This window comes from Mustelus asterias, chromosome 9 (genome assembly GCF_964213995.1).
Source record: "Mustelus asterias chromosome 9, sMusAst1.hap1.1, whole genome shotgun sequence".
In the NCBI taxonomy this organism is placed as follows: Eukaryota; Metazoa; Chordata; class Chondrichthyes; order Carcharhiniformes; family Triakidae; genus Mustelus; species Mustelus asterias.
Window position 1 is genome coordinate 36,805,385 of NC_135809.1, and position 23,812 is coordinate 36,829,196.

The 23,812-nt window shown below is 42.1% G+C and overlaps 1 protein-coding gene across 1 annotated transcript in view; it reads right to left on the reverse strand.

The window, feature by feature from the left end:
• iqsec3a (IQ motif and Sec7 domain ArfGEF 3a) overlaps positions 1-23,812 on the reverse strand; it is a 237,961-nt gene that overhangs the window by 35,009 nt on the left and 179,140 nt on the right. Inside the window, exon 11 of the mRNA XM_078220002.1 lies at positions 20,603-20,695. Coding sequence (XP_078076128.1) covers positions 20,603-20,695 — 93 coding nt within the window. The remainder of the gene's footprint in view (positions 1-20,602; positions 20,696-23,812) is intronic.

Sequence of the window (23,812 nt, forward strand, 5' to 3'; positions counted from 1 at the left end):
GGTGTGGCCACACTTGGGAGTATTACGTACAGTTCTGGTCGCCGCATTATAGGAAAGATGTGGAAGCACTGGAAAGGGTGCAGAGGAGATTTTTCAGGATGTTGCCTGGTATGGTGGGAAGGTCTTATGAGGAAAGGCTGAGGGACTTGAGGCTGTTTTCGTTAGAGAGAAGGTTAAGAGATGACTTAATAGAGGCATATAAGATGATCAGAGGATTAGATAGGGTGGACAGCGAGAGCCTTTTTCCTCGGATGGTGATGGCTAGCACGAGGGGACATAGCTTTAAATTGAGGGGTGATAGATATAGGACAGATGTCAGAGGTAGGTTCTTTACTCAGAGTGTAGTAAGGGCGTGGAATGCCCTGCCTGCAACAGTAGTGGCCTCGCCAACATTAAGGGCATTTAAAAGGTCATTGGATAAACATATGGATGATATTGGAATAGTGTAGGTTAGATGGGCTTTAGATTGGTTTCACAGGTCGGCGCAACATCGAGGGCCGAAGGGCCTGTACTGCGCTGTAATGTTCTATGTTCTATAGGCAGTGCCAGGAAAAGTTTAATAACCAAAAAAAGTCTGTTGAGTCAATAGGAGCCAAAAATGCCATCTGCCAATATCTGCCACTTGAAATGACCCCTGCTTATGAGTACTTTAATAGTTCATTATTAATGCCTGTGAGATTATGTTGGATGGGGTGTGTCACAGCCTCCGCTGCCAGCTCCCAGGTACACTCCCTCTCGGTGGCTGGGCTTTCCACATAAATAGCTTGACCCCAAACAAATTGTCCGGGGCCAGTGTGTGAAGGACTGCAGCCCAAATCAACGCATGCCAGAAATCTGTAAATGGAAAACAAATCCCAATTGGAAGCTGTCATTATTCTCTAATCCGTTCTTGCCGTGCAAAATGTTTTGATACATTTTTCAGATGTTTATCTTATTTTTCAAATTAGGGGAAGGAATGCATAGTACAGGACAAAAATCACATTACTACGTTCCCCTTGCACCATTGAAAGGTGTCTGGTTTTATTATTCTGCTGATGCTCCTTTAGCTGCAGTGTGGTCCCTGTTGTTTACTTGTGCTAACTATATTTCAAAACTGTCAAAAAGTCATTTTTGCACAACATACTTTCCTAACATGTTTTGATTTTGTGACTGGGTTCCACTCAATTTCCTGAGTAATTAAATTGCTGAGGCCCCTTTGAGACAAACAAAGGCAGTCAATCATTTCAGTTAAAATTGCTGTCATTGTGTGAAAATGAACTCACAACTTGTATAGTTTATCAATTCTATAAACCATAAGGACCTGCCAAACAGGTGATAAATCTTTCTGAATGCATGGACGTTGCAGTTATACAATGGACAAAATTGGTGTACCCAGGTGCATCCACCAGTGGGAAAGAGCAGAGGTAGGATTTTAGAGATGGAGAGCGATCAGTGCTCGCCATCCCGAGAGTCAGCGTCCAAGACCAGCCACCCACTCTCTAACTCCCACTGCCATTTAACGCTCACTCGAGCAGTGGGCTGGCAGGACGTCTGTTTGGCTTTGGAAGGAAGTTCCAGATTAGCTGACAGCTCTTCAACCCGAAGCGGTGCTGCAGTGCTCCGCCTGGAACTAAGTCCCGGACCTTTCAAAAGGTAAGTCCCGGGCATCCTGGGGGCAGGAGGGTAGGGGACACCTGGGGATGGTGGGGGGGGGGGGGCAATTGCAGCATCATGGGTAGGGTGCCCAAACTCTGGGGGTCTTCAGAGTGAGGCACCGCCCCCCCCCCCCCCCCCCCCCCAATACCTGCTTAAGATGGGAAAAGATTTGATTTGTCACTTCCCACCCTACCTATACCTGCCAGCCTAAAAATGAAAGCTGGGCAGGATACGGTTCTTATATAGCCATTATGTGGCCACTTTAGGGCTAGCGGCTTGCAAAAAGGTGAAAGAGTGGGTTTTCCGCCTGAGGTTCTGCCGGCCCAAGCATAAAATTGCATCTGGGTTTGTGTGGGTGGGCTCCCAGGGGGATTCCCATCCATTCAATTTTACGCACTGTAATGACTTCAATCAAACTATTGAGGTTGGCCTATTGGAGTATGAGCTCCCTGATTCAGGATCCAATTGATGGGCTAATCAGGGAGTCTTTGCCTTGTACTTAACTGGGAGTGTCAGTTCCTCTGACACCCCGGAGGTAGACTGCTAACTCATAGCACTCTGTGTACTGCTGTTAGAGCTGTAAATAAAGGGATTTTGGTGAAGCGACTTCTGCCTCCGCAGCCTTATTACACGCACCCCTCCCCCCAGCCTCGAGCCCATCTTGGGAGGGGAACATAAAATTCTGCCCCAAATGCCAGCTGATTCTGTTGTTCTCCTTGATGGTGAACATTTCTCCTTCAACCATCACAAAATTGGTTAACTGGTTAATTATCTCATTACTGTCCATAGGAGCTAGCTGCTTGCAATTAGGCAACCACACTTGTACATAAAACAATGACCACACTTCAAAAAAAAGTGACATCTTCCACGTGCCTTAACTTCAACTTCTAAGGAGTATATATCTCCCACTGTATACGTGCAATATTTTTGTTTCCCAAAGGAGATAACTTGGCAGCCTGTGTGAGAAACATAGACAATTCTGTTCCAATTAGTGCAGCATTATAGGCGTATGGAGCTCGAGCCCACCACAAAATAGCCATTTGACAAAGCCAGGGGATAGCAGAGAGAGCTGCCAGCGCAGAGAGAATTTCACCCCAATTCAGTTAAGGCCTCAGTTATGAAAGGAAAATTATCTATTCGCTTCGACTCCTACTGCCCCCAAACTGTGATTTTTAAAAGGATAGACATTTTTTTTAAAAATCTTTCTCAGTCTTAAGATTAAAACTGACTCGAGCTGCATGGCTCAAATTTGAAATAATTCCCACATTGAGCCATTCCTGTTGAGGAGATTTTCCAGATGGCAATCATTCATATCTAAACAGAGCCAAGGGGCATGCTGTTTTATTGCATAATACATGAGTATTAAAGAAATTTTCCATGCACTTAGTAGCTTCTATCATACCTCAATTAAAAAAAAGTCCAATACAGTAAATCATTTGTCTAAATACAGGAGTTAGTGAGGAACCATAGAATACAAGACAGAATGTGGAATGAATACCATTCACGGAGAGAATGACTTAATTTCCATCAAGCCTTATCGATCTATCCTCAGCCTCTGCAACAAATGTGTGCATAGCAGAGGCTTTATAGTGAAAAAGAACGTTGGACATTGTAGATTAATCTTGGCGGAATTCATCTTGCGCAGCTCAATAAATACAGAATTAATACCATTAACCCTGATTGAAATGAAGCTATTAATTACTCTGAAACCATATTGAGGAATGAATGCATTCAGGGATATGCATGCTTTCTACACACTCGAATGGGCTTGAATTTGAAGACCCTTGCACAGTGACAGGTTCCTGCCTTCAGCCAACCTTGTCAGATTGCAGCAAAGAATCAGTCAAAAAATATCCAGGGAGAGGTTCCATTTCCAGACCTTCTGAGCACTATGCGGGATCTTAACCTTGCCATTAAACTAAGAGAATCTTGCCTCTTTTGACTGTTAAAAGACTATGGATAAATATTTCCCTCTTTAGAAACAGCTCATGTTTGGAAACTTAACAATTTGCATCCATTACAAATCAAACTGAGAAATTCCCGCACCCAGGTTCCTTACCAATCTCCAATGAATTAATTCTACTTGTGCCACTCCTGTACGCATGGCTCTTTATCAACATACAGTAGCTATGCTAGGATTAAGTTGAGTGCTTCAGGCATCCTTACCTATCCACAGTAATTAATTTTGCCAATATTAATTAAATGCTCTGACTGGAATCAATAGTGTGAAAGTCTTAATTCTGGCAGGCATACCTCCAGTCAGTCGTGCCCTGACTTGTAAAAGATACCCACAAAACTGAAACAGCAATTAATTAACCTAATCAAAACTCAAAAGGTTCATATATCAATATACTGATACAGTAAAAGCCCTAACAATATCCCAACTGTATTACTGAACACTTGTGCTCCAGAACTAGCCATGCCCCTAGCCAAGCTGTTCCAGCACAGTTACAACATTGACACCTACCCGAGAATGTAAAAAATTACCCAGTTATATCCATTCACAAAAAGCAGCACATACATCTACTCTCAACCACTAGAAAAGCAATAGACAGTGCTATCATTTACACTTACGCAACAGTAACCTGCTCATCAATGCTCAGTTTGGGTTCTGCCAGGACTACTTGGCTCCAGAAGGAATTACAGCCTTAGTCCACCCAGGTAATATTTGACCAAGTATGCTATCAAAGACAAAAATGTAAGGCTGAGAAAGAGAAAATTACCTTAAAAAATTGTTTTTCTTCCATATTCTCTTGTTTAAACTCTGCTTCTCAAAAATGGGCAAAGGCTAACTCATCAACCTTCTGAAATGTGCCACCCCTTGCAATACATGAACATTCTAGCCAAGCCAACACAAAGTACTAGTAGATGAGACATCTGCACGAACCAGCTCTGGACACAGACAGAGCTATCGTGACTCCTCATCTCCTTTGTGTTAATGGTTTCACAGTTATCTGCTCAAAATACAATGGGTTTTAACAAGGATTCTTAAAGTATATCATTAGCTAAATGTCTCAAACCAAAACCACCCTGTCACATGACCGAGACTTGAACTGTTTGAATTGCTTTAACTATACAGCTTTTGGATTCCGTCTTCAGTTGCTGTTTAACCTCGGAAGAGAAAACAGGACTCTAGGCTAGCAACCTGCCTCTGACCGCCATCTCTCTCTCTCAAAGTCTGATCTCTAGAAAGAAGCCTGTATTTTGCCTTGAGAATGAATTGATTCCCAAAGTATAAGAAGACAAAGTCAATTAAAAGAGTCTTCAGTGGACATTGACTTACTGGACTCTATTCAGATGAATTAATGCCAGTACTTTTGGATTTTTGTTAGTAACTCGCAATTTGTAACTTTTTTCCCTTCTTTCTCTGCCTTTCTTGTGTGCTCATGAGTTTGAATGTGTGTCGTGGTCCATCCATTGGATTTTGAATGTGTCAATCAATGCTAATTTTTTTTCACCTTAAAGAGTTTGCTTTGGGTTATTTTTAACACTGGACCTCATAAACCGGGGCACGGGAAACACATCACAGCCCATTACAACAGGGAGAAGGATACTAAAGAAAACAAATTAAATTAGAAATTAAAACTACTACGGTCCCTGCTGTAGGAGTTCCTCAAGATGGTATCCTAGGCCCAACTATCTTCAGTTGTTTTATCAATGACCTTGATGCTATAAGTTTTCTGTTGATTGCATATTGCAATGCAGCATTTATGGCTCCTCAGCAGTCTGTCTCCATATGCAGCAAGAGGCAGCAAGACATGGACAGTCAAGTAACATAAATGCAATGACCATCTCCAAGACAAAATTTAACTTTCTTCCCTTGGCATTTAAACATTGCCATCACTGAATTCTCCGCCATCAACCTCCTTGAGTCCGAGCATTGATCAGAAACTTAACTGAACAAACTATGTAAATACTGTGACTACAAGAGCAGGTCAGAGGCTGGAAATCATGCAATGAGTGGCTCACCTTCTGACTCCCCTAAGCTCATTCTTCATCTAGAAGTCAGAAGTGTGATTGAATAGATTCCACCTTCCTAGAAGACTGGAGCTCCAACAACACTCAAGAAACTTAAAACCACCCAGGACAAAGCTGCCTGCTTGATCACCAACCTATCCACCACCTTAAACGTTAACTCCCTTCACCGCCAATGTACAGTGGTAGCTGTGTGTACCCATCTAGAAAGTGAACTGCAGCAATTCACCAAAGCTCTTTTGACACCTTCTCCCCAACCCGCAAACTCTACGTTTAGAAGGATAAGGACAGCAGACTCATTGGAACACCACCACCTGCGAGACTCCTCCAAGCTACATACCATCCTGGCTTTAAACTAAATTGGCCATTCTTTCAATGTCATAGTCAAAATCCTGGAACTCCTTCCCTAACAGCATTGTGTGTGTACCTACACCACAGGGACTGCAGCAGTTAAAGAAGGCAGCTCACCATCACCTTCTCAAGGACAATTAGGGATTTCCATTTCCCTGGCCCTGCACTCAACCCTGGTACACCTAGATAATAAGGATACCTATGTCAGACTCCAATTTGTTGACTACAGCTCAGCCTTCAACACTATTATTCCCACGAAACTCATCTCCAAACTCTGTGGCCTGGGCCTCGGCACCTTCCTTTGCGATTGGATCCTGAACTTCCTAACTCCAGACCACAATCAGTAAGGATAGGCAACAACACCTCCTCCACGATCATCCTCAACACCGGTGCCCCACAAGGCTGTGTTCTCAGCCCCCTACTATACTCCTTATACACTTATGACTGTGCGGCCAAATTCCCCTCCAATTCGATTTTCAAGTTTGCTGATGACAGCACCGTAGTGGGTCGGATCTCAAACAATAATGAAACAGAGTACAGGAATGAGATAGAGAATCTGGTGAACTGGTGCGGTAACAATAATCTCTCCCTCAATGTCAACAAAATGAAGGAGATTGTCATCGACTTCAGGAAGCGTAAAGGAGAACATGCCCCTGTCTACATCAATGGGGATGAAGTAGAAAGGGTCGAGAGCTTCAAGTTTTCATGTGTCCAGATCACCAACAACCTGTCCTGGTCCCCCCATGCCGACACTATCGTTAAGAAAGCCCATCAAAGCCACTACTTTCTCAGAAGACTAAAGAAATTTGGCATGTCAGCTACGACTCTCACCAACTTTTACAGATGCACCATAGAAAGCATTCTTTCTGGTTGTACCACAGCTTGGTATGGCTCCTGCTCTGCCCAAGACTGCAAGGATCTACAAAAGGTCATGAATGTAGCCCAATCCATCACGCAAAGCAGTCTCCCATCCATTGACTCTGTCTATACTTCCCGCTGCCTCAGCAAAACAGTCAGCATAATTAAGGACCCCATGCACCCCGGACATTCTCTCTTCCACCTTCTTCCTTCGGGAAAAAGATACAAAAGTCTGAGGTCACGTACCAACCGACTCAAGAACAGCTTCTACCCTGCTGCTGTCAGACTTTTGAATGGACTTACCTTGCATTAAGTTGATCTTTCTCTACACCCTAGCTATGACTGTAACACTACATTTTGCACTCTCTCGTTTCCTTCTCTATGAACGGTATGTTTTGTCAGTATAGCGTGCAAGGAACAATATTTTTCACTATATGATAATACATGTGACAATAAGTCAAATCAAATCAAAGATGAGCAACAAATTTTGGCCTTTCAGCAATGCTGACATTCCATTAACAAATAAAAAATACTCTTAGTCTTTAGCTCTTCAAAATTACCTAAGGAAGTAGCATAAGCCAATAAATCTCACCAACTGAAGCAAAACATCAACATATAAATATTTTCACTAAACTACAAACCAGCAAAGCCTATCAGCACAATGAGTGACTTCAGTCTATAAGCAGATTCTATAACTAGTGTAAACTTTTACTAGTAGTACTATGTAACCCTGCTTCCCATGCATACAACAATAACTGTTTCACAAACTCTATCAGCAGAACTCACAGGCTCTTATTTCGAATGCTACAAAGGATGCTGATTTAAGATCAATTAACTGCACTGATGAAGTATTGCATTGGTTTAATACTATCTGTTTATGGATTAATAGAAGTTAATTACTTTTAGACAATGGGAATAATGTCAGTGTTCATGATATCGGTTGGGAAAAATCATATTCAACATGGATTTGTGAGGGGCAGGTTGTCACTGACTAATCTAGTTGAGTTTTTATGGAAAGGACACTAGCATACTGAATAGGGGAGCACCAGAGGTGTTGGCATTTTAGAAGGTGTATAATAAGATTCCATGCACAACATAATTAGCAATGGTGAAAAGCAATTGGAATTGTAGGTAATATGGGCTGAAATTGGGAGCTCACAAACAGACAAACAGGATGAGGGAGTGTGCTTTGATTGGTGGGATATGACACAAGGGGTGGAATTTTCCCATCCTGCCCGCCACCAGAATCGTAGCGGGCGGGACACAGACCATGTAAAAGTCCGTTGACCTAAGGTGGAATTTTTCGGTTTCCGGGAGAGCATGGCCGGAAAATCCCGCCCAAGGTGTTGCACAGGGATCTGTGCTGGGCAGCACTTTCTATCATATATATTAATGACTCTGATGAAGGAAGAAAGATTTGTATATCCAACCTTATGTTGATGCTGTTAGGAAGCACAATAAGATGTATAGTTAGGTGTAGGAAGTTACATGGGAGTTGGACATAGTGGAGTGAGTGGGCAGCGCTAAAGGACATAGACTTCAATGTGAGTATTTGTGAGGGGATCCACTTTGGAGTTGAAAAAGACAAATTAATGTATTTTATTAATGGTGAGAGTCTAGGAATTGTGGAGCAACGAAGGGATTAAGGTGTCAAGTACACAAATCATTGAAAGTTAATGCACAGGTGCAAAATTAAATCAAAATAGCTAATGGAACATTGCCCTTTATGTCAGATGGGGTTGGAATGCAAACTGCAGTGGCAATACTTCAGTTGGACAGATCCTTTGTTCGATTCCATCTGGAATATTGCATTTAACCGGGAACATTGCACTTCAGGAAAATTATATTGACCTTGAAATGGGTGCAGCAGAGAGTCACCAGTTTGATACTGGGGTTAAAATATGGGAACATATTTTCGAAGGTAGATATGGAGGAAATATTTCCTCTTGAGGAAACCCCAAACATGAAGACATAATTTTAAAACAAGAACTCAGCCATTTCAGAGTGAGGTTTGGGAGTGTGTTGTTCACAAAAAGGGCAAGGGAAATATGAAACTTCCTACAGGGCCACAAGTGCTGGCTGGGTCGATTGAAATTTTCACAACTGTAATCAATCAGTTTTCACGAGGTGTAGGTTGCAGGCTCATTGAAACATATCAAATTCTTAAGGGACTTGCAGATCAGATGCTAGAAGGATGCTTACCCTAGCTGGAGAGTCTAACTAGGGGTCACAGAATAAGGTGTCTGTCAATTAAGACTGAGGTAAGGAGAAATGTCTTCTCTCAGAGGGTTGTGAATCTTTGGAATTTGATATCCCAGAGGGATGTTCATAGAGTTCATAGAAACCCTACAGTGCAGAAAGAGGCCATTTGGCCCATCGAGTCTGCACCGACCACAATCCCACCCAGGCCCCGCCCCCATATCCCTCTAACCTACGCATCTCAGGACACTAAGGGGCTATTTTAGCATGGCCAATCAACCTAACCCGCACATCTTTGGACTTTGGGAGGAAACCGGAACACCCGGAGGAAACCCATGCAAACACGAGGAGAATGTGCAAACTCCACACAGACAGTGACCCAAGTCAGGAATCGAACCCAGGTCCCTGGAGCTGTGAAGCAGCAGTGCTAACCACTGTGCTACCGTGCCGCCCAAGTTGTGGTTGTTTAATCTTTGAATAGAGGGATCAATTGACTTTTGGATACTAGCAGGGCTGGGGAGGGGGAGGTGGGGGCTGGGATAGTGGGGGTTGTTCCCTGGAGATGTTCCATGTCTGTGGGAGAGGTTCCTTTATGAAAAGTTATTTTTAGATTGTAGCACCCTTTAAAAGGATACCCCGATCTGTTAGGAGCTGAGGTTGCTGGTGGGGGTAGATTCATGCAGGGATTCCTCCGCCAGTATGACATTGCGGGACCTGCCTCTTAACTTTTTTATCGTGGGACCTGCCTCTTAATATTTTTATCAAAGTGTTCAAAAATATTGTCCTCTGCCTTTCCCACCCGAGACAACACTTAGAAAAGCATCAAAACATTCCACCCATGGGGTTAAGAACTTAGCTGATATTACATGCTAGGGTATGCTAAATCCCAGAAGGGAAACTTGGAATACATTTTTCAAATTTGCTTTCTCTGAAATTGCTCCCATTGCCCTGGCCTCTCTTTCAATATCTCACATTAGTGTTACTCAGGCACAGGTGAGGTGTTCAAGTTACTGAAGTTTCTTTAAGAATTGCTGTGCGATTGAGACAGTGTTAGTTGCCCTTGTGTCAGGTCATTAAGAGCTATGCAGGCTGGGAGAGGAGTCATCCCTGTGCAATTCAGAAGGGGAGAGAGAACGGTGTGACCTTATCTTAAGATTTAAGCTTTATGTTAACACTCCAGGTTCCACGAGTATTGTGCCTCATGTTAAAATTGCTGCTTTGTTTAATTTTTTGCAACTTGGTATAATGTGATGAAACAAGTAAGACCAGGGAAGAATGTTCTAGTCTTGTTGTAATAATTAAACAAAGTAAATGTTTAAAACTCACAAGAAAGCCAACTAAAAACACTCCATTAATGCACAATACATTTAAATTGGCCCAGTTCTAAGTCCCTCTACTTTCCTAACTTCAGAGCGAAACCGCCCCAAAAAAGTTTTAAACTATAAGCAAAATCCAACAATAGTTACCACACTCAGCACCTATATCTCTTATGGATTGCTTTTGGTTTAGAATAGAAACAAAATGGCTGTTAAGACCCAATTTCCCCAGGCACTTGCTAGTTTGCGAGTGAACACAGACAGCTTCCTGCTGTGTGTGGCTGTGATCTTGGGCTAGCTCTCTGTATAGAACAAACTCTGTAAGAAGTTTAACAACACCAGGTTAAAGTCCAACAGGTTTATTTGGTAGCAAAAGCCACACAAGCTTTCGGAGCCCCAAGCCCCTTCTTCAGGCCACTCACCTGAAGAAGGGGCTTTGGGCTCTGAAAGCTTGTGTGGCTTTTGCTACCAAATAAACTTGTTGGACTTTAACCTGGTGTTGTTAAACTTCTTACAGTGTTTACCCCAGTCCAACGCCGGCATCTCCACATTAGAACAAACTCTCCCACTGATAAACTGCTTTTTCTTTTGATCTTTTCTTATCTGAACTATCTGTCTTAGAGTCCCTCTTAATGACTTTTTTTTACACCTTTTTAGAATACAAGTGTGAAATTCACCCTCATCTTCTCTTTTGAACATTTACCATTTTTGCTTTAACTCCTGAAATTCTCTGCCTTATTATCATCCACTTCTCTTAGGTAAACATCTGTTTACAGTGTTGCTAGGCTAATCTGCATGTCAAAGACCTCAGTTCCTTCACCTCCACTAATCTATCTTCCTAACCAATTCTCATTTAAAAATTGTTTGCTTGCTTTTAATCCTATACCCACCACAGAAACGGGATCTTGATCAATTGGGCCAGTGCGCTGATGAATGGCAGATGGAGTTTAATTTAGATAAATGCAAGGTGATGCATTTTGGTAGATTGAACCAGGACAGGACTTACTCAGTTAATGGTAGGGCGTTGGGGAGAGTTATAGAACAAAAGGATCTAGAGGTACATATTCATAGCTCCTTGAAAGTGGAGTCACAGGTGGACAGAGTAGTGAAGAAGGCATTCAGCATGCTTGGTTTCATTGGTCAGACATTGAATACATTGAAGCTGTACAAGACATTGGTAAGGCCCCACTTGGAATACTGTGTACAGTTCTGGTCACCCTATTATAGAAAGGATATTATTAAACTAGAAAGAGTGCAGAAAAGATTTACTAGGATGCTACCGGGAGTTGATGATTTGAGTTATAAGGAGAGGCTGGATAGACTGGGACTTTTTTCTCTGGAGCGTAAAAGACTGAGCGGTGATCTTATAGAGGTCTATAAAATAATGAGGGGCATAGATCAGCTAGATAGTCAATATCTTTTCCCAAAGGTAGGGTGTCTAAAACTAGAGGGCATAGGTCTAAGGTGAGAGGGGAGAGATAAAAAAGGGTCCAGAGGGGCAATTTTTTCACACAGAGGGTGGTGAGTGTCTGGAACAAGCTGCCAGAGGTAATAGTAGAGCGGATACAATTTTGTCTTTTCAAAAGCATTTAAACAGTTACATGGGTAAGATGGGTATTGAGGAATATGGGCCAAATGCGGGCAATTGGGACTAGCTTCGGCATTTAAAAACAAAGGGGCGACATGGAAAAGTTGGGCCGAAGGGTCTGTTTCCATGCTGTAAACCTCTATGACTCTACACCACATTTCCAATTATTAGATTCCTTCATTTTCATTTATAACAACTTCTTGACATAGGGAAATTAAGGGATATGAAGTGCAGAAAGGTGGCGTTAAAGTGTTGATCAGCAATGATTTTATTGAACAGTGGAACAGGCTTGAGGGGCTGATTGGCCTATTCCTGTTCCTTTTGTCATTAATATGGATGAGTAGTTAGGATTGAACATCAGGTGCGGGGTTAAATTTGGCAAAAGCGTGTCCAACTTGCCGACCTTTGGATTTTACGGAGCTGAGCAAGGAGTCAGTAGGCAACCTGCTCCCAGGAGGCAGGATGGCATTTTAAATGTTAATGAGGCTGGCAGCCCCTGGTTTCATATCTTTTACCTGACTGAAGGCCAACCCTGTCAATCAGGGTGACCTTTGGCTGGAGAACTAGTTAGGGCCAAAAGATGCATGGTGTTGGGTTAACACTTCACATCATGTGGGGAAGGAAGCTTCTGCGTTTCACCTCCAAACTCTGTCATCCTGCCTAGGTAACCCTCCCTGTAGTATCTAGTCCGAGGCTTGCACATTCCTATTAATGACTATTTATGCTTCAACCAATTGTCTTTCATGGTTTTTTTTTAACGTTCATATGGAATTCCTGAACTGAAGTAAATTCTGACCCACTTGATCCCTTGACTTAAGCAGTAGCATCCATTCCTATTGGGTGTTTGTAATTCTGGTTGAGTGCTGAAGATTTGTTCATGCAGTCAAACTGCATATCAATGGATGTTTGTTTAAAGTGAAATGTTATTAAGTTTATGTTCGGAGGGATGGCAAAGAGATTATTCATTCAATAGAAATTTTTGAAACCAATTTTCAAAATAATTTCTGGTGCTGAAAGCATAATTCGCAAATGCTTGATCGCTAATAAATCCCTTATTAATAGTCGCTGCTAGTACAGAACTTGAGAATTGCTGAAAAATGAGACACACTGTCCAAGCTTTTCATGTTGCACTGATGAGGACAGTTCACAAGAATCTCAAGGGAACAACAATTTATCCTGCATGAGAAGAGAGTGGTAAATCTCTTATTATTGTAAAGAGGCCACAATTTCATGGGAAACATGAGTAGTCCATTCAGCCCATTGAGCCTGTTCTGTCATTCAACTAGATCATGGCTAACCTTTTACTTCAACGTCATTTTCCCACACTATCCCCATATCCCTTGCTGTCTTGAATATTGAGACATCAATTGATCTCTGCCTTGAACATACACAATGACTGAGCCACCACTGCCCTCTAAGATAGAGAATTCCTAGGATCCACCACCCTCTGAGTGAAAGAAATTCTTCCTCTGGTGCCTAGAGTTCCTGCCATGACCTTATTTGGAGGAGGCGACATGGAATATGCATACTTGGCGATGCCTCGGGTGCATTTAGTGTCCTCCAAATAAGGAATTTGCAACCTCATTGGGTGCTGCAACCCCCACCCAGTAAATTAATTGATTGGAAAGGTGCAAAGTGAGGGATAAGAGGAGACACCTGGAGGCCACCTCCAGCAAAGACTTGGCAAGACCCACAGCAAAGAAGTCTACAGCTAAGACTCAGTGGCAACTCAAAGATAGACGGAAGAAGGTGTGCGAGAATTTTATAAACGAGTGCCCTCAGACGGCAGAAGCTCAGATAATTGGACCCGCAGTTTGGCCAAGTTCATCGGCATGGGTAGTATTTGAATTTTCGGCAATAGAGTTAAGATGGCTTGGGAAAGGTGACTGTGAGTTAATATTTATTGAACTTGTCAATAAAATCGGTTCGAACTGAGAACTGAGCCTCGTCTTTTTCTTCATCTTGTAAATACGGGCACCTGGGTAAAGTGTTTGAGATATATGAACTGGTCGAAGTGTCTAATTTTTCTAGACAACATCTCATCGTGGCACAAGTGCACCTTATGCACCTGCATATTCTACCTCTGCTGAGGATCAAGAGCAGAGGTCACACCACCACCGTCACCAGAATCAGGAGCAGCAGGAGCAATATCGGTAGCAACACCAGGTGCCTTCTCCTCAGCCACATGCCCCTCCACAGGGCACAGGATGGTGGGGTGGAGGACGCACTTCTCAGACAGCAACCATCCTTGGTTTCCCAACTCCCAGCAGACACTAGTTTCTGCCCAGATGCCCTAGTCCAGCCCTGCACAGGGGCAAGTGGGACAGTCTTTGACAGGTCCTCAGGGACTCGAAAACCCAGAGGACATCCACCACGGGCACCTCATGTGTCAGAGCAGGGTGACAAGCAGCCTGTCTCTCACCTTACAGAAGTCACAGGCATAGCACCACATGGAAGCAGCATAAAAAGAAAGCGCATAGTTGAACAAAATGAATTACTTGGATGCTCTCTGCATCGCTAATGTTTCATTCATGTTGTTTATTGGAATGAAAGAATGAATTTACGTGAACCCTCCTTCTCATAGGCTTGGCTTTCTTGTACACCCCATTGACCCATGGTCAGTTTCATTCTGGTGAATGGATTGGTGATGAGGAGGTAAGGCTGGCTGGCTGCATCACTGTAGGGAGGAGATTTGATAATGGGGGGAGAAGTTGGGCAATGTGGGGGTTTATGATGGAAGTAAGTGTCTTTGTACATGGGACCATGATGAGAAGATTTCAATGCTGCAAGTACACTCTCAAGTGGAGCATGCCAGGATGAGGCCGTCACGATGCTCAAGCTTCTCGTGAGCAGGCAAGTCTACCAATGTAGACATCAACAACATATCATGATGCCCTTCCTCCTCGGAGAAGGAGACCAGCTGGGTTATGTCCTGTGGTTCCCAGAAGTTCAAAATAATCATGGTAATTTACACAGTCGGGAACATTGAATGTATTTCTCAGATCTCATCATTTGCTGGGGAATGATACATTGCTAGTTCAGTAAACAGACTGTAGTGCAGTGGAGTGATGTGGCATCCTGGATTCTTATCTATACGTGTGGATAACAATATAGTTTGCAACTCCTTTTGAATAATATAAAATCCTTCTTTCTTTCAATAAAAATACCCCCAAATATCAATATGACTGTTCTAATCATTAACTTCTTTCATATGTTAGAATGACATGTTACGGGGTTAGAATCGATCATTAAAGAGGTTATAGCTGGGCACTTAGACAAGCTCAAGGTAAATTGGGAAGAATCAGCATGCTTTTATGAAATGGAGATCATATTTAACCAACTTACTGAAGTTCTTTGATGGAGTAACATGTGCTGTGGGTAGAGGGGAGCCTGTAGACATATTATACTTGGATTTCCAGAAAGCATTTGATAAGGTGTCACATCAAAAGTTATTGCAAAAAATAAAAGCTAATGGTGTAGTGGGATAACATATTAGCCTGGATTGAAGATTGGCCGGCTGGCAGAGAACAGAATGTATGTATGAATGGGTCTTTGCCTGATTGGCAGGATGTGATGTGTCAGGACATGGTGAGCGGAGTCCCGCAGGGGTTAGTGCCCAGGCCTCAATGTTTTACAATTTACGTCAATGACTTGGATGAGGGGGCAATTTTTTAGATGACACAAAGAAAATTATGTTGTGAGAAAGACATACGGAGTTTGCGGATGGATACAGTTAGGTTGAGTTAATGGGAAAAAAATTTGGCAGATGTATTATAATGTTCAAAGTTTATTTATTAGTGTCACAAGTAGGCTTACATTAACACTGCAATCAAGTTACTGTGAAAATCCCCATGTCGCTCCACTCTAGCACCTGTTCGGGTACACGGAGAGAGAATTTAGCACGGCCAATGCACCCAACCAGCACATCTTTCAGACTGTGGGAGGAAACCCACGCAGACACAGGGAGAACATCCAGGCTACGTACAGACAGTGACCCAAGCTGAGAATTGAACCTGGGTCCCTGGCATTATGAGGCAGCAGTGCTAACCACTGTGCCACCACACGTAATTTGGGAAAGTGTGAAGTTGTTCACTTTCACAGGAAGAATAATAAAGCAGAGTATTACTTAAGTGGAAAACGGCAACAGAATGCTGAGGTGCAGAGGGATTTAGATATTCTCGTGTAGGAGTCACAAAAAGTTAGTATGCAGCTGCAACATGTAATCAATAAGGCTAATGGAATGTTATCCTTCATTACGATAGGAATTGGACACAAAAATAAGGATGTTATGCTTCATTATACAGGGCATTGTTGAGATTACAGCTTGAATACAGTGTGCAGTTTTGGTCTCTGTATTTAAGAAAGGATGTAAATGCATTGGAAGTAATTCAAAGGAAATTTACTAGATTGATATCAGGAATGAGTGGGTTAGCTTATGATGATAGGTGGACAAACTGGGCTTGTTTCCACCAGAATTTAGAAGAGTAAAGGGTGACTTAATTGAAGAATGCAAGATCCTGAATGCTATTGACAAGGTGAATTTGAAAAGATATTTCCTCTTGTGGGTGAATCCAGAACTAAAGGGCACTGTTTTGAAATTAAGGGTCGTGCTTATAGGAGAGATTAGGAGAATTTTTTTCTCTCAGAGGGTTGTGCAACTTTGAAATTCTCTGCCTCAGAAGCGATGGAAGTGGGATCACTAAATATTCTTAAGGCAGAGGTAGATAGATTCTTGTTAGGCAAAGGAATCAAAGGTTATTGGGGGTAGATGGGGAATGTGGAGCCCAACACAAACTGAATTAGAGCAGACTCGAGAGGCCGAATGGCTTACCTCTGCTCTTATTTTGTTTGTTCATATGCTGTGACAGAACGGAACCTAACACTGTATATTTTTCTAAAAATACGTCCTCCTTGTTATTTCTTAATTTTAAACTGGTCACTTTGGCTGAACAAAGTCTATTAAAATGGCTGACCCTCTGTCTGTCGGTTACTATCTGAGTCATCAGAATAAAAGAAGCCACTTTGCAGTTTCGGAAATGTCACACCTCATTATTTCTGAGGAGCTATTAACAGACCACCTGGGAAGTGCAGAGCCCAATATCAAAGGGAGCGACGCAAAGACTATTTTTGTTTGATAATCCGGCTAGTGGAGTCAGAGAGCGCAATCTTACTGGCCGTCCACGCCACGGTCCCGCTTCAGTGAGATCGGAGAATATAGCGCCCAGCCAAATCCCCATTCACTGCAGGGGGATGGGAAAATCCCGTGGTGTGAACGGCCATAAGATTCCAGCCAGGGAGTCTATGGAGACAATGATTTCCTAAACACAAGGCTCTACACAAATAATTTCTCTTTCAACCCATAATGGCTGTGACGTTATCGGTCTGGAACACAAAGCCAATTTTTAGACATCGGATAAACATCCTTTGCCGAAGATATTATGAAAGTACGGTCACATGACTCAAGATGCTCACTTGTTGCTTTCTTGAGCTGCCAGTTGCTTTAACATCGGATTAGCAGTCCATGCAGAAGGTGCTCTGGCCAGGTTGAACACCAAGCCTAGCTACCTTGCTTCTGTTGAAAGTTCTGTACCATTGCCTACAAACTGATTCATTGCAGTGTGTCCACCTCATTGTGTGGAGGCTATACCACCGATTTTCAGCCTATCGACTTCCGTGAAGAAATTCTTCATTCAACTTTGATTTTGGACTCTGGACCTCCCGTGAACCAATATATACTTCCACAGTGGTCTCTGTACTGTAAAAACTTCTTTTCCCTTATCTTTTTCTTTATTGTATGCATGCAGAGAGGGGACATTGCAGACCTTCCATTTTTCAGCTTTTGACTGTAATAAACTAACCTGCTGAGTTCATCCTAACTTGAGTTTGCTTTGGGGTTATTAATAGAAACTGGATCACACAGAAACCGGAGGGTTGGGAAATATGCCACAACTTACTGAAAAGGAAACAAATGAAAACACCTTTCTGTTTACAGGTGGAAGGCGAGAGGAAATATTTGTGCAGTTTGAATGGACCCCCATTCCTGTCCATAACAATATTATGTCTAAACCAAAGAAGATTAACAATCAACTTTCATAATTAAACTGAGCACCTGAAGAGTCTTTTATAGCTTATTTTCTTTTTTTGCTTAGATGGGAAGATGCTATGTCTCCATTTCATAGATTATATAGTCATCACCCTCAGTGACGAGTTCTTGCACTGTATTGGCAAGGTTTAGCATGTTGCTCCTGGTGTTGTAGGAGTCCTGCTTGATTTTTCTGATGTTATGTCACTTGATGGTGGTGTTGATGTTGTCTCGCTGTTTAATGATGTTAAAGAAATTGTTGATGATCTTTTCCGCTTTTGTAGCTCAGCTATTGGTCAAATATCAAATTGTTCCTTCTTACTTGCTTACTGGTTTCAATCTTGATATTAGAAGAGCTTGCAGTCTCAGTTTCTCCAATAGCCTTTGCTGGTCCCAGCCTTTGCTTAGATCCTGTAACTGTGCAGTTTGTCTTCTCAGCAGCTCAAGCAAGGGATTAGCATAAATGGGTCTTTTTCTAATTGGCAGTCAGTGACTAGTGGGGTTCCACAGGGATCTGTGCTAGGACTCCAACTGTTCACATTATATATTAATGATTTGGAAGAGGGAACTGAATGTATTATCTCCAAATTTGCAGATGATACAAAGTTGGTGGGAGGGTGAGCTGTGAGGAGGATGCAGAGATACTTCAGCATGGTTTTGACGGGCTGAGTGTGTGGGCATCTGCATGGCAGATGCAGTATAATGTGGATAAATGTGCAGTTATCCACTTTGATAGCAATAATAGGAAGACAGATTATTACTTGAATGGGTGTAAATTAAGAGAGGTGGATACTCAACAAGACCTTAGAGTCCTCGTGCATCAGTTGCTGAAAGTAAGCGCACAGGTACAGCAGGCAGTAAAGAAGGCAAATGGTATGTTGGCCTTCATAACTAGAGGATTTGAATATAGAGGTAGGGATGTTTTGCTGCAATTGTATAGGGCATTGGTGAGGTCACACCTCACCATTTTGTGTGCATTTTTGGTGTCTTTATCTGAGGAAGGATGTCCTTGCTATAGAGGGAGTACCAAGCTGATTCCTGGGATGGCAGGTCTGTCATATGAGGAGAGACTAAGTTGGTTAGGATTATATAAAAGAGTGAGAGGGGACCTCATGGAAACCTTTAAAATTCTAACAGGGTTAGACAGGGTAAATTCAGAAAGAATGTTCCCAATGGTGGGGAGTCCAGAACTAGTGGTCATACATAGTTTGAGGATAAGGGGTAAACCTTTCAGAACTGAGGTAAGGAGAAATTTCTTCACCCAGGGGTTGGTGAATGAGTGGAATTCACTCCTACAGAATGTAGTTGAGGCCAAAACGTTGTTTGATTTCAGGAAGAAATTAGATATAGCTCTTGGTGCTAGAAGGTTCAAAGGACATGGGAGGAAGGGGGATCAGGATACTAAATTCAATGGTCAGCCATGATCAAAATGAATGGCGGAGAAGGCTCGAAGGGCTGAATGGCCTACTCCTGCTTCTAGTTTCTATGTTTCCTGCCAGACCCATGAGGATTCCCGGCTCAATTCACAACTCACCCTCGGGAAAACTGCAAGGGGGCAGGATTCCCAACCCAATGATCTTTTCGAAGGCATTCCCACCTCACTTACCTATCCGTGAATCCACTTCCAATGATGTGGGAACATTTTGTCCTTGATGTCCAATTAGCCAATTATGAAAAATGACCCCTATATTGTGTATATTTTAATGTACAAATCTCTAAGAAGATAACTATATCAATATGCTACAAACATTTTTAAGGTCTGGATATTAACTGCCAGCAGATTTCTGGCAGGAGATTGTGCTGGGGAGTTATTTCTCCATACATGGCGTTATGACGCATGGTCAGTTAAATCCTTCCCCAGCTGATATCCCACCAGGCAGGAAGACAGTGGGAAGTGTTGGAAAATCACATGCCTCAGAGGCATTATATTGTGTATTTGGCACATCTTGACATTCAATCACTTAGTTCAAGAAATTATGTGAACACTTCATCGTGCCACAGCTTTGTAATAAAGAACAATTATGCCTATGTGTGAGAATGTACGCGTGTGTAAATACAAATTTAAATAGGAAGAAATGCAGAACAGAGAAGGGGGTGAAGCATTGAACAAAATAGAAGGAAAATGCTGAGAGATACAGAGGCATGTAGATCAAGAAAAATGAGAAGAAAAAGAATGAAAATAAGGGGAAAGTTAATGAGAGACCATGCGATAAACAGGCGCATCCCTTTTCACATAATGTGAATGGATCTAAGCCGGAACATGTAGAGACAAATAATCAACATTCTGCTTTAGCCAAATACAAGAGCTAGTCAATAGAATCTGGGCATGGTTTACTATCCCGTGGCCCTAGCAGCTTCCACTTTCACCAACAGACGAATCTGTCTGGCAAGGCTGCACCATGAAATTAATGTCCATTTATCTCATTGCTACTTCAGGCAGCTGCAATTTTTTTAAAAGGTCAAATACATTTTGCATTCTCAGATTCACCACCCTGCAGCTTTAGCACAAACTCGCTATTCTAATTCAAAGGCCTGTCCAATGAGCTGATCACTGTAGCAGACTGTGTGTCACTTGGGTATGAAAGAAAGCAGCCTGACCTGATGGAGATCCCGGTTTGGTTCGGATGTCAAGTTGAGCTCCATTATTCTTTGCGGAAGGGGTTTTTGCTCCCTGTTGTTTTTCCAGCTCCCCTGTAGTCGGAATTGAAAAGGAATGATGAATTTGATATAAAATGATAAATTTGATATAAATTTAAATATAATCATTTTGCTTACAGTGTTCAAAAAAATATCAACTTGCAATTTTTCACTTTTTTTTCTGCCTTTCGCTTGATGTCCAAAGTCACTGGAAATAAATCATCTCTGATAACCTTTTCCTCTCTAATTTTCTGACTGGGAACTGGACTGTTCTTTAAATTGAATGTAGTGGGTTAAATCCAGTCTGCCAGACTGCTGGGCAATTTCTTCCCTTCGACTGGATGCTATGCAGCAGATGAAAATATGTAAATAACCATGGACTAAGGCTTTTGATTATAAAGATATAGCAGGGGAAATGAAAAGATAGACAAGTTGTAAATAAAGGCCAGGTTGCAATGAGTGCAGTCTGCTTGAATCCTCAGTTGTTCCTTGAACTATTGCCTTCTGACATTTAAACAAAGCTGACATCCTGACCCAATGGGGACAGAACAACAGTTATGTGGGAGATTATGTAGAAGCAGAGTGAACAAAATAATTAGGATGGCTGTTCAAACAAAAATGGAAAATTAGATGAGCATCAACTTAGATTCTGCTCCACTGCTGGCATCTCACAAACGTTTTATTCTCAACTCTTTACTAACAAGGTATTTAAATGGGAATGGTTTTAATTAAAAGTGTTAAATGAAGCTTTCTCTGCATCAGGGTGAGGAACAGCCTAGTATCTTTCCAATCACAATAATTTTACTTGCAAGTACTAGTCGCTCAACGCATTTCAAAATTATTTACTGCAGTGTATATAAAGTGTATAATATCACTGGACTAGTAATTCAGAGACCTAGAGTAATTCTCTGTGGACCCGGGTTCGAATCCCATTCATGACAGATAGTAACATTTTGGGGTGGCACAGTGGTTAGCACTGCTACTTCATAGCACCAAGGACCCAGGTTCAATCCCGGCCTCGGGTGACTGTGTGGAGTTTGCATGTTCTCCCCCATGTCTGCGTGGGTTCCCTCCAGGTGCTTCGGTTTCCTCCCACAGCCCAGAAATGTGCGGGTTGGGTGGATTGGCCATGCTAAATTGCCCTTAGTGTCAGGAGGACTAACAGGGTAAATATATGGGGTTACGGGGATAGGGCCTGGGAGGGATTGTGGTTGGTGCAGGTTCGAAGGTCCAAATGGCACCCTTCTGCACTGTAGTGATTCTATAAGTCCATGATTCTATGATGATTCTATTCTATGCTTCTATGATAAATAAATGAATGAAGTTTGTGTAATTAATCAATCAGATAAGTTCATTTCTTTGATTTAATAAACAGCATTGTTATCTTGATCTGAAAAATCTGGTACGCAATGTAATTTTGTACGATCCATGCAGACATGGAGGGTGCTTATATCGGCCAGGGTATGGATCACTGTATTCCTGACATTGGTTGTTGTTTACCTGTATCCATGAGCACGTTTTCATACATATTCTTCAAGGACTTTGAAGTGTGACTTTTGACATTAGAAAGGTTACATGGACAGGAGTCTGAAACAGACTGAACTTCACTGTGTTGTATTTTTATAGGTCAAAAAGAGACTTGTGCATACACATGGGGTGGAATTTTACGGCCTCACTCATCCTGAAACCATAGGTCAATGGACCTTTCCACGGTTCCCCCCTCGCCTGCTACGATTCCGGTGACAGGCGGGATGGTAAAATTCTGGCCATGGAGTTCAAGTACCCAACTGAACTGGTTATTCCATTTTGCTTATATACATACATATCCAAATGGCTACAACACAGTGCTGCTACACTCTTACCTCCTTATTGAAAAAGTTATATCAAGTCCAAATTCCATACAACTTGTATACATTGCTTGTTTTTCATTTACTTACAAATGCAGCTGAACCACTGGTTTCCTATTCCCAAGAGTTTCTTGGGCCAAACTTTCCGAACCTGGGGAAGGACCTTTGACCTATCTGGGCCTGAATCTGAGGAGAAGTCTTCTCCAACAAAGATTAATTTGCCCTTGACCTTCAATTGAAATTTCCACTACATCAGATTCTGATTCAGATCTGAACCAGGTTCAGACAGAACTTATGTTGGAATAAATATTCCATATTCCAACTATCTGAGTCATCAGACTCATTTGATTCTTCCCAAACTTTCTTCTTCTTCATGAACTTCTGAAGGTAAAACATGATCTATATGTACAAACCTCACCTTTCCACTACCAAACATCGTGACCAAATATGTGCAATGGACCACATATTTTCACAACTCTTCTTGGTAACTACTTCTGATGAGATTCTTTCAGCTTAACCTTCTGGTTCAACTGCAGATTTCTTTCTCTTGCTCTACCCCATCACGACTCTGCCTCAATTGATTCTCCTTTATTGACTGTGTTAAATGAGGCTTCAGCAATGAATTCTAGACTGCCTTCTAAGAAACAATTTGGCTGGCAATCTCCCAGTAGTGATGTGAGGTGCATTCCTAAACAAAATATTCACCAGTTTGCAATTAAATGACAACTGACATTTCTTCCAATTTGTATCCAGCATTTTGTTACCAAGAGCATGCTTAACAGTTTGTGTTGTGTGCTCGGCTGCTCCCTCTGAGGCAGGGTGTAACGGTGGAACTGTTTGTACCCATTTACCCTCATGAAATTTGAAAACTCTTCTGAACAAAACTGAAGTCCATTGTCAGACACAATTTCCTCTGGGAACACATGACCAAACAAACTATGCAAAATATCAGGAGTGTTGCTATTGTTCAATTCACTGGAAGCCCCTTTAACCCACTTTGAATGGCTGTCTATCACAATGAATAGCTGCCGACATTCAAATTCTGAAAAATCTATCTACAACCTCTGCCACACTCTGGCTGGCCTTTCCCATGATTGCAAACGTACAGATGGCAGCTTTCTTTCTATTGCTTGACACGGTCTATACTATTTCACCATGTCTTCTTTGACTTTATCTAACCCTGGCCACCAAAGGTTCTCTTTTGCCAAGCTGATTCCCAAGTGTTGACTATGAAGATCACACAGCAACTGTGATCTGTATGTTTCAGGTATTACACAACATTTATCAATTGACAATTCATGCTTACGCATTAAATAAAACGGCC